General features: G+C 38.7%; 1 protein-coding gene across 1 annotated transcript in view; it reads left to right on the top strand.

Moving 5' to 3' along the window:
• raver2 (ribonucleoprotein, PTB-binding 2) overlaps nucleotides 1-16911 on the top strand; it is an 80597-nt gene that overhangs the window by 3349 nt on the left and 60337 nt on the right. The window contains exons 2-3 of the mRNA XM_052010722.1: nucleotides 1531-1824; nucleotides 9262-9328. Of these exons, the coding sequence (XP_051866682.1) occupies nucleotides 1531-1824; nucleotides 9262-9328 (361 nt within the window). The remainder of the gene's footprint in view (nucleotides 1-1530; nucleotides 1825-9261; nucleotides 9329-16911) is intronic.

Genomic DNA, 16911 nt, shown 5'->3' with positions numbered 1-16911 from the left:
CAAGCTATGGAACTAAATGTTAGGAAAAGGAGAAAATTCCCTTTTGTAGAAAAAAAATGAAATTAACTTTCATTGGATACCAATGAAGCTAAGTCTGAGAGCATGTCTTGTACAAAGCAATATTTGTGGTGCCCTTTCTAACCTCTGCTATTTTTACCTCTGTGAAACTGTAATGTCAGGTAATCTGTTCTGGATGATGTAATTTTTTTTGAATGTGCAAGAGAAAATTTAAGATACTCCCTTGGGTTAGATAAGTTGTATTGAATCCATAAAGATGTATTACAGAATTTATTGGAAAAAAATAAGTTTGTTGCATCAAAAGGTGTATTCTCATCCCATCCATTAGGTTTTGTTATTCATACAGTAATCCTTGCACATTATGCTATAAAAGAGTGAGGAAGTTTGAGACGCCATTAGTGAAAAGATTCTTAAGCAACCTTCAATATGTTTTTATTCTCAGTTTCTGACTTTGTAATGTTAGCCATGATGCAACTTGCACTGTGGTGTGTTACAGGATATTGGAACTTCTTCATTGACTCGGCACAAAGGAACATGCAAATAGTTCTAGATCATATGGAAAATATGCTAACTTGTATATTTCTGTAAAAAGATTGGCAATTATTAATGGACATTTTAATAGTTAAGACCTTTTCCAAAAAGAAAAGTAAAGTTGTAGACTTTGGTCACTGCAATCTATTTTATCATAGACTGTTGCACTGCTGAAAATTTGCTGTGGAAAAGCAGGCAAGTATTTCCCTCTCCTTTTTGTTACCTTTCACTCAAGTCTTTTTTTATTTGACGTTCTCCCACTCCCTGAATCAAAAACAAAAGTAAGTGTGCCATATTTTCCCCCAAAGTAAATGTTCAAGGTAATTATCAAGTTAGATTATTTACCAATCCTGACCTATGGAGGGAAGTTGATCAATGAAATGAAAATGGAGTTTGGTTTGGAGATTTGGGATCTCTCTAATTTTTGGCACAATAAGGAAGATGGTTTTACTGGATTCAGTTCTGGAAAATGAGCAAATCTAGGAAATGGGATCATAAGACAATAGCTTTGGAAAAGGATATAGACCTCTCAAATTTACTATCTTTAATTTGGAGAGAGGACATTTTTGATCAGAGAACAAATCTGGTGGGGGTAAAATGGAATTGAAGCTTGGCTGTCAAAACTGTAATTGAACGAAGATGGAGATGAATCAGTTGCAATGTAGATATATTTCCACAAGGAAGGAGGATGAGGAAATAAAAAGCCAGAATGCCCTGATGATAAGGAGATAAAGTAAAATAGAGCAGAAAAAAGAGCCCAGGCCATCCCCGCTCCCTCATAAATTCAGAAGTCCAACATGTGTAATTACTTTCCTTGCTACAAATGGCAGAACTTGTTCTTATTTGCCCAGTGCGCAAAGGAAATCCTTGATGTCAACATACCTCGAGCCTACCACATGAATACAAGTCATCGTCAGAGCGCTGTATTGGAGAGCAGTGTTTGTGATTCTTTACAAATGCTGTACTGTATAATTCTTACAGTATTTTGCCATTACCATGCCTCCCAAAAGCAAAAAAGATGCACGTGATGGTAGTGAATCTAAGAAAAAGGAAAACATCGCCACTGAAGTTAAAACAGATGTAATTAAGCAATCTGAAAAGGGAGAGATGCCACCGAAAATTGGCAAAGTGTTGGGTTTCAGTCATTCACTGCTTGGTACTGTCATAAAAGACACAGCATGCATCCTTGAAGGCATTAAAGGATCAGTTCCAAAGCACACTACCATTATTACAAAGCAGCAAAGTGGTTTGATAATTGAGACGAAAAAGCTGCTGGTGATTTGGCTTGAAGATAAAAATCAACACTGAATACCCGTTAGCCTGATTATTCAAGAAAAAGCAACGGGCCTGTTCAAAGATCAGAAGAAAAAGCATGCTAATGAAAGTGAAGAAATTTGTTGCAAGTAGAGGGTGATTTAACATATTTAAAGCAAGGGATAATTTGCAAAACGTTAAAGTGTAAGGGGAAGCAGCAAGTGCTGACCATGCTGCAGTGAGTATATGTCCTGATGTTTGGGCACTGATAATTAGGGAGGAGGATTTTTGTGTCGAACAGGATTATATCAGAAACATATGCCTGAATGAATTATTGCAAGGGAGGTAAAGAATGCTCCAGGACAGAAACGAGCAAAAGGTGGACTGACCCTCTTGGAAATGTTGCAGAAGATTATAGACTTAAGCCTTTGCTTGTTTATACGACAAGATCCCTTGGGCACTTTAAGGAATTTGGAAGCCATCTCTTCTGATCATTTGGAAGTCCAACAAATGGCTTGGATGAGGTTGGCCCTTTTTTGGTAACTGGTTATTGCCCATTTTGTTCCTGTGGAGAGATGCCATGCTTACACATCTTATCATTCAAGACAGTTCTCAATAATGCCCCTGGGCACCTGCATTTTTAGATAATTTTCTTGCCACCGAACTCTACAACTGTGTTCCAGCCAATGGATCAAGATGTAATTGCATCTTTTAAAGCCTACTATGTCTGTAAGACATTTTCTCAAGATATCAAAGTAACCAATGCAGCAGAAGGCAGGACTTTAAGGGAATTTTGGAAGTCATACAACATCTACAATGCAGTGAAGAGTATTGCAGATGCTTGGGCTGAGGAAAAGCAAAAAGAATGAATGGTGTAAGGAAGAAGAACTTTACCCCCCCTTTTTTCATGATTTCTGCGATTCTTTTTCCTGAGACGATAGAAGATGTGAAGCTGAAAGTGGTAGCCTTTGGTAATCAACTTCAATTTGAGATTAATGAGGATGATGTCACTGACTTGCTTGAATCTCATGCTGAAGAGCTAAGTAATGAAGACCTAATGGAACTGGAAAAGCAGCTGTTAAAGAGGGGGAAAAAGGACGAAATTGAAATCCCAGAACCTGAAAGAGATTCACTGCAAAAGCATTGCTAGCAGCTTTGAAGAAATTTAAAGAAGGTTTGCCAATTCTATAAGAGCAAGACCCTAACTTAGCAAGATACACCAAGGTTTTGTAGAGTGTCAACAAGCGTACTTGATGTTACAAAGAAAAAAAATAGTTTAGTTTTCGCTTGGATGTTTTTAAAAACAAAATGAAAGGAAATCAGAACCAGTTGCATCCACCTCAGCAGCCACCTCTGGAACCAGTTGCATTCACCTCAATACTATGGAGGTATGGTTACCACAATGAGTGATTTTTGTGTTTATATGGACATATTTTATGAGTTGTGTACAAAATTGACTTATGGATGCCTGTAAAAACAGAACCTGTCCCTAACCTGTGGATGACCTGTTTATGGAATACAAGCTCAATACAGGCTAATTACAGAAAGTTCTTTGGGGGGGTGGGGGGGGGGATGCGGATGGAGGAAAGGAAATGAAAGGCACGGAGAATGCATGAAAAAAGGCTAGCAGCAAACATTAGGGAATCCAACAATAGTCTAAAGGCAAGTGAACAGGAAAAAGGGCTGATTAGACCAAAAGGATATCAACTTCTGGCAACGGAAGGTATAGCTACGGGGCTAGTGAGTAGATTTAATTAGGCTTCACCAAAACCAAGTGAGTTTCAGCAAAGGGAGAGAGAGTTCAGATTCAAGAAGAGCTAAAAATGAAAAAGTAGGTCATTGGTATGGATAAATGCGCTGAATGGATATATTAAATCAGTTCTCAGTTTTATGTTTTGGAAATGTAATCATTACTTTGAACAAACTGGATTGCATTATTTAAAAAAAATCAATGAAAAGCACTTCTAACCTGCTGTGCAGTATATACGTATCATCCCAGATACTCAAATCCATGGTGTGAATATTTGCAATCTTGAACTGAGGCAAATGTAATACCATTCAGCCAAGTCTTGGGGCTATAAGGAGCATATCTTGCCACGTTACTGGGTCATTGGACCATTGCAGTTGACCCTGATTGCGACCATGCTGAAGTGTCTACCGCAATCAAAAATGCCTTAAATCAATTGCCTTTGAAAGTCGTATAACTTGAATAACTGCATTATTTCCTGGGCTGGTGGTTGTGCTTTGCAGCGAGAAACAGACTTCTATGTTGTAGTGCTCCATTTGAAATATTATGGACAATCTGTGGAGGCAAAGGGCATGGTCAACATTTCTGGTTGAGACCATGCATCAGGATGTCCTCCAGTAGTTTTTTGCTCCACATTCCAGCATCTATAGTCTCTTATCTCTGTTATGGATAATGTATCAGGGTATGTGTATTGTTTCTGTGCTGATGGACAAAGCTTCATCCAATTAGTAGAATCTGGAAATTCTCTTACACAGTTGAGATTGGAATATCAAAATTGCATCAGATTTTCCAATTGATTTGCATTTAATTAACACGAGAATAAATCTGAATTTGCTTTTATAACAGAGCACATCCTTTTTGTACTGAAAATTTGTCCCTGGCCCTACACTCATCTCTGGAGCATCTGGATAATAAAGACAGCTACATCAGACCACAGTTTGTTGGACTACAGTTCTACCTTCAATACCATAATCCCAAGCAAACTCATCTCTAAATTCCTATACCTGGGACTCAACACCTCCCTTTGCAACTGGATTCTTGACTTCCTGACCAACAGACCACAATCAGAGGATTAGCAGCAACACCTCCACCACAATTATCCTCAATACTGGTGCCCCACAAGGCTGTATCCCCAGCCCCCTACTTTACTCCTGATACACTCTCGCAACTATGTGGCCAGATTCTGCTCTAACTCCACCTACAAAGTGTGCACCAAGTGGGCCGACTCTCAAATAACGATGTCAGAGTACAGGAAGCAGATAGAGAACCTACTGGCATGGTGTCATGACAACACCTTTCCCTCAATGTCAACAAGACAAAAGAGCTGGTGATTGACTTCAGGAAGCGGGCAGTGCACATACTCATGTTTGCATCGACGATGGAGATGGTTGAGAGCTTCAAGTTCCTAGCTGTAAACATCACCAATAGTTTGTCCTGGTCCAAACACATAGATGCCATGGCCAAGAAAGCTCACTTGCGGCTAAAGGAGTTTGGCACATCCTTGTTGACCCACACAAATTTTTATAGATTCACCATAGAAAGCATCCTATCCGGATACATCACAGCTTGGTATGGCAACTGCTCTGTCCAAGACCACAAGAACTATCATAAAAACTGGCCTCCCCTCCATAGACTCTGTCTACACTTCTTACTGCTTCGGTAAAGCAGTCAACTTAATCAAAGACCTCACCCACCCCAGACATTCTCTTTTCTCCCTCCTCCCATAGGGCAGAAGATACAAAAGTCTGAAAGCATGTACTGCCAGGCTCAAGACAGCTTTTATCCACTGTTATAAAACTATTGAATGGACCTCTTGTAGGATGAGCTGGACTCTTGACCTCACGATCTACCTTGTCATGAACTTGGACCTTATTGTCTGCCTCCACTGCACTTTCTCTGTAATTGTAACACTATATTCTGCATTCTAATATTGCTTTTTCCTTGTATTACCTTGATATACTGATGTGATGAAATGATCTGTATAGATGGCATGCAGAACAAAGTTTTTCACTGTACCTCTGTACATGTGACAATAATAAATCAATTAACAATTGTTTCTGGCTCTGGAGCATTGAAATAAGTTGCTTTAAAGTTGACCACTACCAGCTATTAGTTATTCTAACAGTATAAATCAATTAGTAGAATTGGGAACTTTTTGTTTTGGGAAGTGAGATTTGGTCCATAAAACTAACTGATTGTTTTTAAAACAAATTCAGTAAGCTTTTGAGACACAAGGACACTAATATCCATTTATACACAGGTGTTTGCCCTAGCTTCATGTCAACTCAAGTTGTGGTTTCAAGTTCTGCTTAAGCAGAAATCCTTAGTACTACACAGGAGTTTCAGCTGTGGGAGAGAGGTGCTGTCAGACAAGCTACACTTCTGCATATAATGTTAAGCTGAGGCCCTGTCTTTCTGCAAAGTATCCCATGGTACTGTATAAAGAATTGAGCATTGAAGGTAGTCTTGGCACACAGGCCTCCTGTTCATTCCCCACAAAGGCATAAACCAATGATCTTGTTTTCATCTCAGCTGCTAATTTGTCTGGCTAACAGCAATGTTTCCTACCTTTTTTAAACAAAAGTGGGAAATGCTGAAGTTGTTGGGACTTGCACATTCATTGTATGCTAACACACAGCAATTATGTGGTATGTTTGGTTGTTGAAAAGCATTAGACAAACCTCAGCTGGTTACCATTCAGCATTCCTGTGGGGAAAATACCTGGCTGACTGCCACCGTCCTGTGTTACACCAGGTGAAGCAGTGTGCAACAGTTACTGTCAATGAAATAGATTGGCATCTGAATGAAGAGATTTAGTGCTGAAGCATGAACTGCACTTTAGGAGTAAATAGAGCAAAAAAAATCTGTTTAAAATTATTGGTAAATTATGAATTGTTTGAATTTGGTGCTGCTTCTATATTTTTCTCAGACTTCTAGGTATCCAAGATCATGGCCAAATTAGATGTGTTTTCTTTGAAGTTGTAGATTGATCTTGAGGGAACTCATTGATGTTCAGTTAGTGCTCCTACTAATTCTTGCTCCTTCTACCCTTTCCCTGTCTCCAATTTCCCAAAACCATGGTCTGGCTCTCCTTGAATCTCTCCTTCCACTATCCTCATGATTTTACCTGTTACTGCTGTCTCCAGCATGTTGCCACAATTAAACTTGCTTCGGTGTCCTCAGACCATTCCCTCCACGTCACTCCAGTTCACTTTCATTAGCTCAAACATTACCACATGGTGCCATAATGATGTACTTGTACTGTTTTAAATTAAGAAAATTATGTTTCCTGTTCCTGATGTAAGCTTTCCACAATGGGGATACCAAACACAGATGGGATGTGTTGAACATTCTGGTTCAATCCACTGGCCTTTTGATTACTTGGTCATTTTAATTCTCCATTGTACATATCAAGTTCAAGTTTATTGTTGTTTTAGGCATATATACACAGGGTATAAATGCTATGAAAATGAGCTTTTTTGCAGCACAGTACATTACGAGACGAGGACAAATAAAAGTTAAATTAATGTAAATTATACATGTGCAAAAAAAAACAATAAACTAAACATAACAGCAATAGTGCAAGATTGAGAAAGAGGAAAAAAATATATAGTGCAAGGTAGTGTTGTTTTTTCAGGTTGATTCAAGAACCTGATTGCAGTGGGGGAAAAAGCTACAGTTAAACCTTGAGGTGTGGGTCTTCAGGCTCCTCTACATCATGCCTGATGGCAGCATCGGGAAGAGGGCATAGCTGGGATAGTGGGGGTCCCTGATGATGGATGCTGCCTTCCTGAGACATTTCGGGAGAGCTGTACCCATGATGGAACTGGCTGAGTCCACCACTCTCTGTAGCCTCGTGCATTCCTGTACATTGGAGATTCCAGGCCAGACTCTGATGCAAACAGTCAGAATGCTATCCACTGTACACCTGTAGAAGTTTGTCAAGAGTCTTCAACATTCTGAATCTCCTTAAACGTCAAAGGAAGTGGAAACGCGGGTGTGCCACCTTCGCGGTTGCATCTTTGTGCTGGCCCTGGATGTCCTTTGAGATATTGACACCCAGGAACTTGAAGATGCTCAACCTTTCCATTGCAGACCCTTCAATGAGGACTCTGTGTGTTGCCTGACTTCCCATTCCTAAGGTTCACAGTCAGTCATTGATCTTGCTGATGTTGAGCACGGGATTGTTGTTACGACACTGCTCAACCAGCTGACCTACCTCCCTCCTGTACACTGTCTCGTCACCATCCATGATTCTGCCAACAATTCATGCCAACATCTGACCTACTTAATGTGATGTTTCAACAACAGCTCAGTAGAAATTTGAATCTGTACCATGCCTCTCAGTTAGGCATTTACCAATCTTCGACATGACTTGCATTCAACAACTTCTTGTTTTTTCACTATTTTTTAAAGAAATATTTTCTGCTGAGGTGATTAACCCCACAATTTCCCATGTTATATGCAGTCTTGCATCTTGCCTGTGTTCTTGATGTGTTTACAGTCATTTTGTAGACTTCTTGTAGTTTGCTTTCCTACTTGGTGCCATTAGCAAATTTGGGTACGTTTCAGTCATTAAAATGAAATGAACTGTCAACAGCCTATTTCTGATACCTATAGCACCTCAGTACTAACAAAGTGAAAAATTGTTCATTCTTGCCATTTTTATTTCTTTAATTCAACATCCATGCTAATATGTTCGCAACCTTGTGAACCCATATTTTGTGTAACAACCTTTTATCAAATGCCTTTTCCAAGGGAAAAAAAATCCATAGGAACTGCACCTGACCACAATTAACGTATGTGCATTGATGCCCAAGAACCAGGGGTCTCCTGAAAAGGTCCTGAAGCCAAAGTCTCTAACCCAAATAATTACACTTTTACCAATCTGTTGACAGGCTCAGCGTGAGGCCAAGCTGTTTTTAAGTAGATAATTGAGCAGAACAGTCACACTCTCATCTACTGTCAACGAGATGAAGACTGTAACATTTTATTATTATCTGCCTCTATATGATTTTGTTTTGTTGGTGAAACATCTTTACAAATATGGCTGAATAGTCTTGTTACCTTGGTAAGTAAGTAGGATGGCGGCAACATCATCTACCATGTATCTAACAGCTACCCAACTCTTAATCCCACATTTTGTGTTTGCATTTTTAAATGATGTGTGTTAAGTACATTCTTGCTGGGTACTAAGCTTCCAGTACTAATGATTGTTTCTCAGTACTGAAGCTGTTTATTATTACTGAGGCTGTCAATTCTAATTTTGTAAATTACACAGAAAGGAGAAGTTATTTACTTAGCAAACAGTGTGGGGGAAAATATATTGCCTTAAGTTGTTGTTCAGGAGGATTTATGTGTCCTTGTACACGAGACACAAAGATAACATACTGAAAGACCAAGCATTCAGAAAAATAAATGAATTATTGGCCTTAGTTGCAATCTGGTTGTAATTTAAAGTCTCAAAAGTTGTATACCACTCCAGATATGACTTCTTAAGTCCAGACCTAGAATACTGTGTGTTGAATTAGGTTTCCTACCTGCCATTGAGGTAATATTTATTATAGTCTTAAGCTCTGTGACTACATTTGGAATCTAAGCCTGAATTGACTGGTCAAAATTATCTGGTAATGAAACACAAGTTGCTTTATGCATTTAGTTCTTGAGTATGTTTGATGTATGTGGCTAACTTTCATTTTTTCATCTTTCAGGATGTACATGAATTGCTGAAAGGTTATGAATTGAAGTACTGCTATGTGGATAAGAACAAAGGAACAGGTAAGCAGAAATTGTTTAATGTTTGAGAAAAGGTTTTTCTTTCGGCTATCATTTATTAAGAAATAATATGCAATCATTTGCATTCCCCTTTATCTAAAAAGTGGCCTTGGAAGCATGTGACTTTTGATAACATGCCACAGAACCTATTATTGTTCCCACATGTAAAGCTGTAACATTGGTACCTACCTGACAATATGGCGATGAAGTATTATGTGGGGGGGAGGGGAACAAAATAGTTGGTGAGAACTTGTGTACATAGGGATCTTGTTGTGCTGTTTCATGAAATGCTGTAGTTTCACATTACTTTCTGCAAGTAGTTGGGTTTCTCAATGCTTACAGAATCGGCTAAGTTTCAAATTTTGGGTACATGATACTTGGGATGATGAGGAAAAACCTTTGCTCTCAGCTAGGTCCTGGAATTTGCTGCCCTTTAGGGGTGATGGAAACAGAATCAATCAGTGCTTTCAGAGATGAATTGGATAGGTACTTGAGAATGATTTGCTGGGGTCTGGAAAAGCAGAGTGATGGGACTGACAGGATTGCTTTAATTAGAGCTGACATGGTTTCCTGAGCAGAACAGTTTGTTGTATACTGTAATAATTATGTTATTCTGCTTGGGGATTGGCTAAGAATGTGAATGACAGAACAAGCTTGCCTCTGCTCTACACCCATTTCATATGTTGTTGCGTTCAACTCCATTTGCAGTCGTTGGATAAAACAGTCTTTGCCTACCTACAGTGAGACTCAAGCTGGCAAGAGCTGAGGTGATGCATGAAAAGTAGTGTTCTTGCTGTGCAAATGGCATGCAATGAATGGTCACTTTTTAATATACTAACCACTTCATTTTGACTTTTAGTGTTATTACCATTGCTAATCCCCAGCCAACAATGCACTTAATTTTACTACTGACTCAATGAACTGGCTACACCAATACCAAATGTACTGGAACAATGAAGCTGGTTATTCAGTGGTGGATGGTGTGTTTGACATGTCAAAGCTGCTTCAGCATCTGCAGGGAGCAAGCCTGTATTGCAGATTTTGCAGTGAACTGTTCCTCTTCCTTTGAAGAATACAGCTGCAACAGTGTTCAGAAAACTCAATACCATCCAGAGAAAGCAGTCCTCTTAATGTGCAGCAATACACACAAAATGCTGGAGGAACTCAGCAGGTCAGGCAGCATGTATGGAGGGAAATAGACAATAGACATTTTGGGTCGAGACCCTTCCTCAGGACAGTTTATTTCCTTCCATAGATGCTGCCTGACCTGCTGAGTTCCTACAGCATTTTGTGTGTATTGCTTCAGATTCCAGCATCTGCAGAAGCTCTTGTGTCTCTTAATGTGCACTCCACTTGTACATCTAGTCCCTCCATTGTTGCTTCTGTGAACCTCACGGGTCACACTGCGGCAAGTTGAAAAGACTTCATAATAAGAACCTTCCAAACCAGTGACCTGTACTACCAAACAAAACACGCAATATTTCTACAAGCTGATATGTCGGAATACTATCACTTAAGTTTTCTTCCAAGATTTATACCAACCTGGCTTTGAAAGTTGTCGTCATTTTCTTACGTGGTTGCTATTACTACCTATGTGGAATATTGGGTGATGAAGGCGTTGACCTGATTTTTCTCTCCTATATTTGAATAATTTTGTAGGTAGATGGTAGCATTACTGATGTGCTGCTGGTTTATAATCACGAATCCTGGATTAATATTCCAGAGAATTTACATTACTCTTGTAATTTATATAAAAAAAACCTGAAGCAAAAAATTGGGATCAGCAGAATATGTAGGTGGTTAAACTTGTTAGAGATGGTCAGTACCTGTAATGCAAATGTTAGTTGCAACAAATCATTCCATGTCTGAATGTAATCAAGGTCTTGTTGCATGCAAGTATGAGCTGCTTCAGTTGCTGAATTGAACATTGTAAGGATGTGATCAAATAGGTTTATCCCTTGAGTTGGTTCTTTCACCACCTATCCTTCAGGACTTGGCCAGTTTGGTTTCTGGTAAAGGACATTGAAATCTCCCACATAGCCTTGTGTGCCTTTGTTAATTTCAGTGCTGTGTTGCTCAAAGTGGAGGAGCAATGATTCCTCTGAGTGAAGACCACGGGTGGTAATCAGGAGGAGGTTTCGTTGTCCATGTCTGATCTGATGCCATGAGACATGGGGATCTAAAGCCTAATGATGACAGTTCTAAGGGTTACTCCATGCCACCTGTGTACCACTGTGCCACAACCTCTAGTTGGTCTGTCCTCTCAGTGGGACAAGACATAGCCAGAAATTGTGATTGAGGAGTGTGTGCTTAACCAGTCTGTGGTGTTGATCTCCTTATCTCCAGTCCCCAGGTGTTTGTGAGGAGGGCATTCTATTCTGAGCTCTGTTACAGGAAGAGATTCAAAGACATGCCGAAAACGAAGAAGGAACATTCAAGAAAGAATATTGCATCCATGTATTAGGAAAACATAGAAGCCCTGAATAAATGAAAGAAGGAGCATTCCATCTTATAAAGTACCTACTCTTCCACCCATTAGGCACCCCCATCTGTGGAAAAGTTCACGGTTCCCACAGTTGCCTCAACAGCCTCCCTAGCCAGTTTAAAAGTGACAACATCAGCGTGGAAGTGGAGAAGAGGAGTTGGAAGTGCAGGTTATTAATCTAGTACTGTATTTGTGTTCATTTACTTAATGCTGTCTTATTTGCCTATAGAATTCAAGTCAAATTAGATTCCATTAAGTTCTGTTTGACACTGAAGGAACATGAAACAGCAGTTAATGCACTGCTGCAGCTTGGGTTTTGCTTATGTGTAATGCTGCTTTGAACCATGCAAATTAAAAATTGAATTTAAAATTTAATGGTACCCACAAACATATTGTGATGCTGGAGGAAAATGGATAAATTAGGGCTGTAGTGGAGGCATAATGGGATTTGGAGGGGTGGGATCAACTAGGAGGGATGGTTTGGATAGGATCATTCGGTGGTCATAATCAACCTGGGATTAGTAGATGGGACATTCTAAGGATGGGCAAGGAGGTTGATGCAGGACACTTGCAAAGAGGATCTGGCTGGCAGGTCACTTAGTGGGGTTGAGGTCATCATCAACTTTTGGGAATGGAAAGAGGATAGGGGTGGGAGAATTTTGCTTTTGGAAATGAGTCTGAGAGTTTGATATAGTGGGGTTTGGGCTTGCATATTGGTGGGGGGTGTTTGGCTCAAGTGAGAGATCCTCATCAGAAATGGGATGTTTGAGCAGCAAATTGAGGAGAGATGGGATTGGATGACAGAACTATGATTAGAAGATTATTGTGGGAAGTGGGTGAAGAGGTGATGTTTGAATGGCAGATTAAGTGGTAGTTAGTGGTTGGAGTTGGCTGAGGTGGAGGATCAGATGACAGATCAGTAAAGGGACTTTGGAGGAGTCATGGGTTGTGGAGGGGCCTCGGGATGAGCCATCATAACAGTTAACTAAGTGACTTGGTCTTGATTTTGTTATGTTCCTGGGTGTGGTCTCCACAGCCTGGGAGCTGCTTGGTCATGTCCTCTTAAAATAATGAAGTCAGCTTCAGAAACACCTACACAGATGCAAGATCTGGAAATGATATCCAGGGGGCATGTTTATTTAACTGTTTTCTTTGTGGGTATGCCAAATGATTGAAGGACCTAAAAGAAAAATCGCAAACTTGATGGAACTTGCTTCGAGTCCACTATTTTTCTTTCGTAATTTTTTTTATTGAAATTGAATTATACAGTACAGAAAGATATACTGTGTGATCCAGTTTCTTGGCAATTAACTTTTTTTTAAAGGGAGAAGGTAAATATGATAGGTGTGAAATGGATATTTCCTTTTGCATAGTAAAACTAAAAGGTTGCCTATTTATGATAGGTGAAATTTTTGAGGGTTGAATCTTAGGAGCTCTCTTCCTCAAAGTGTGGCGGAAGCAGAGTCTTTGAATATCTTGAAGGCAGATTTGGGTAGATTCTTGATTAGAAAGGGGTGGAAGGTTACTGGGGTTGGGTAAAAATATAGAAATGAGGTTGCATCACATCAACCATGATCTTATTGAATGGCATACCAGATCTCAAGGGCTGAACAACCTATTCATGCTATATGTATTTGCATGGTTGTATAATTGGAGGAAGTGCAGAATTTCACTTTCAATCCAAGAAGGTCTCAATATTCTTGGACATTCTCTCCACCTATTAGTAGAGAAGTGGATTCTACATTTGCAATGAAACATGATAACATGGTTCAACAATGCAGTAATACTGTCCAAAGCTGTGTTTTGTTAATATACTTTAAAATGCATTCCTCATGAAACAATTTTTACCTCCCCACCTCACCACCACCCACCCCAGGCCACCTGTTATATTTTCCATTAGATGTGAAAAACCTTCAAAGACACTTGTACACTACCAGCTTAAGTTTCCAGGTTTAGTCACTGGCCTGTGTGGATGATGAGTTTGTTTGATGCCGCTGGCCAAACACACAGAATTGTCTGACTTGTGACTAGTTCTTAAGATTTTATGAAAGTACATTTGAACCATCAAGAAGAATGGGAGTAAAATTGAATGGAATATATTAAGCCATTCTCTCAAGATTTAAACGAAAGTCAACTAAATGTGATATTTGTTCATAACTTAAATTCCTATTTGTACAAAGATTTCTTGGGGTGCACTGAAACAGAACAAATTTTTGCAGTTTTTGTTGACTGCATCATGTTACCTGGTGTCTTCTGAGACGTTCTCATTCTGAAGTTCCTGTTTCTGCTGCTTTTCTTATTCCTGTATAGTTAAGCAGAGAAAGGCCATGTGAATTGGATGGAATATTCATGCTGTTACATCTTTCTCAGTAGATGGTGTGAAAGCCAGGATAAATAGTTTTGAAAAAGTCGAGCTGACTTCAGACTGCCACTTTTATGTATGGTGCAAAGCTTGGGTAGACTATTTTACACAACCATTGCAATCTGTGATACTGATATCTGATGACTGATTTATACCTTAAACTTTAGGTGAATACACAGCTCTAAATAAATACATTACCCAAATAAATCCTGGAGACTTGGGCAAAGTAATCTTATGCATGGTGATAAACTTGTGTGCTAGAACCTAGGACTTCGGCAGATGCATCCTTGAACCGGTGCAAATGATTTAAAGTTTATGCATGGCAAGGTTTGGAGTATATGAGCTGAGTATTTCCTTGGCAGTACTTGCCATAGTTTACTGCTGAAGAAATACTGAATTGGGGTACTGTCTTCAATCGTTGTCAAATGGTTGCTTGATGTGTATGATCTTGAGGAGAGTAATGTGTTTTATAATTTGGAGACTACCATGCACTATTACACTTTAATTGCACTGATCAATTTCATTTAAAATAAAAGCAGCAATGCTTTCATTATTTAAAACTAGTTGATATACCAACAGACGAGGCAGGACCTTATTTGTCTTTACTGCAAGTCTTTTCTACAGTCTTAATAATGTTCATGCATGATTATTGAGAAAGTTCCTTGTTTGCTGTTTTTTTTTTGCAAGGGGATATGTTCATCCTGGCAAGGCCAACATCCTGAATTGTCCTTGAAGGTGGTATTGGGCCATCTTGAATCACTGCGATCTATTGGGTAGTGAATTACAGGATTTCAACTCAGTGGCAATTAAGCAACAGTAATATATTTCTAAGTCAGGATGACGTGGAAGGGAATCTGCAGGTGTTGGCATTCCCAAACGCTTTTTGCCTTTGTGCTTGATTGTACATGTTTTAAGTTTGGTAAATGTATTTGGAGTAGAGTTTCCTCAAGCTAGTGTCCAGTGCTGGTGGCTAATTGCATTTTTGGGAATAAGTAAAAATGAGTAGTAAATATTTGTTGAATGTTGATCAGTGTACTCATTTGCCTGGAATGTGCATTTGTTTGTTTAAAAAATGATGAAAATCAGTGATTTTATTTTTGTTCATTGAATGCTTTGGCTACTGAATGACTGCCATATTAAGTAAATATATAAAGTACCTTTACCTGTACGTTGTGTGTTTTCTATTAAAATTAGTGCATGTGACTGAAAGGTTGTTTTGAACGTGACTGGTCAGCAATTTCTTTTGGACAATACTACCTTACTTCTGAATCCTATCTTTATCGGAGTGTGTGTGTGTGTGTGTGTGTGTGTGTGTGTGTGTGTTGATCTTTTGTGGTTTTTGTTTACACTAGGCAGTGCTGTGTAAGCTAAAAGCCCCAAATGGTGCAGCATTGCAAAGCATAAAAGGTGAGGTCAAACAATAAACAGTCTAGAACATTGGGGCTCCTGTAACCTTGCTAACAAGTACAATAGTTTGAATTTTCAGTATTTTTTTAAACCATTGTTTGCTTTCAACACATTTTCAGATGTTGATTTAGATTTTGTGTAATTTGAACAAAACTATTTTAATTGTGAAGTTTGTAATTGCTCTTTAAAGTTTTATATGCACTGTCTTTTTTAATGGAACACATAATTATAAATCTAGGCGCATGTTTAATTTCATATGGTTGGTAATTAACCAGTTGTCCAGCTACCTACCAAGATGCTATTTGAAACAATCACTTGATGAATTTTCATTTAATTTTAGTAAGCCTATTAAATTAGCATGAAAATAAAGTTGAAGAATATTAAATTTCAAGCAACAAACAATGTGCTGGAGAAACTCAACGGGTCATGCAGCATCTGTGGGAGGAAAGAAATTGTCAACGTTTCAGGTTGAAACCCTGCATCAAGTCCTGATGCAAGGTTTCAACCTGAAATGTTGACAGTTTCTTTCCTCCCACAGATGCTGCATGATCTGCTGAGCTCCTCCAGCACATTGTTTGTTGCTCCAGATTCCAGTATCTGCAGTCTCTTGTCTGTCTTTCTTTTTCACTCTTTTTATTAGTTTCCAAATTAATATAGATTAATATATAACATCGATGTTTGTACATGTAATACAAAGAGATCAGGAGAACAATCATGGCATAGATAATCATAAAGAATAGTAAAATATAAAAAAACTGTAGATCTCACGATCTCTTAGTAAATGAATATAATATAAAAGAAAGGAAAGAAAAAGATTTATTGTGTATATAAAAGAAAGGAAAAAAAATCCCCAAATCAGTAAGAAATATTATAAACAAAATATCAAACCAAACTGGAAAAAAAATTTTAAAAAAAAAGGAAAAAAAGACTGGACTGAAATTTCTCAATAGAATCAGAGCAATATTATGTTGTCAACTCAGTTCCTCTAAATTGGAAAGTTCTTGAAAAGGGATCTATATCATGTGAAAACATTGAATAAATGGACTCCAAATATCTTCAAATTTAAACGAGGATGAACTGTACCACTCCTAATTTTTTCCAAGTTTAAACATGATGTAGTTTGAGAGAACCATTGAAAAGTAGTAGGGGGTATTCTCATGTGTCTCCATATTAAAGTTCAGCTTGTTAGACTGCCTTGGTGGAAAAAAGCAGCCAACAGAAGCAAGTATTAACCCTGTGAAACTAACAACGTATCAAACTAACACAGGCTAATGTGTAAAGATTCCAGTGCAGAAATTGTGAGAAGTATCTTTCACTCAACTTTCACTCTGT

The sequence above is a fragment of the Pristis pectinata genome, chromosome 3 (assembly GCF_009764475.1).
Source record: "Pristis pectinata isolate sPriPec2 chromosome 3, sPriPec2.1.pri, whole genome shotgun sequence".
In the NCBI taxonomy this organism is placed as follows: Eukaryota; Metazoa; Chordata; class Chondrichthyes; order Rhinopristiformes; family Pristidae; genus Pristis; species Pristis pectinata.
Note: the sequence above shows the minus strand (reverse complement) of the source record. Positions and strands in the feature narration are given on the sequence as shown.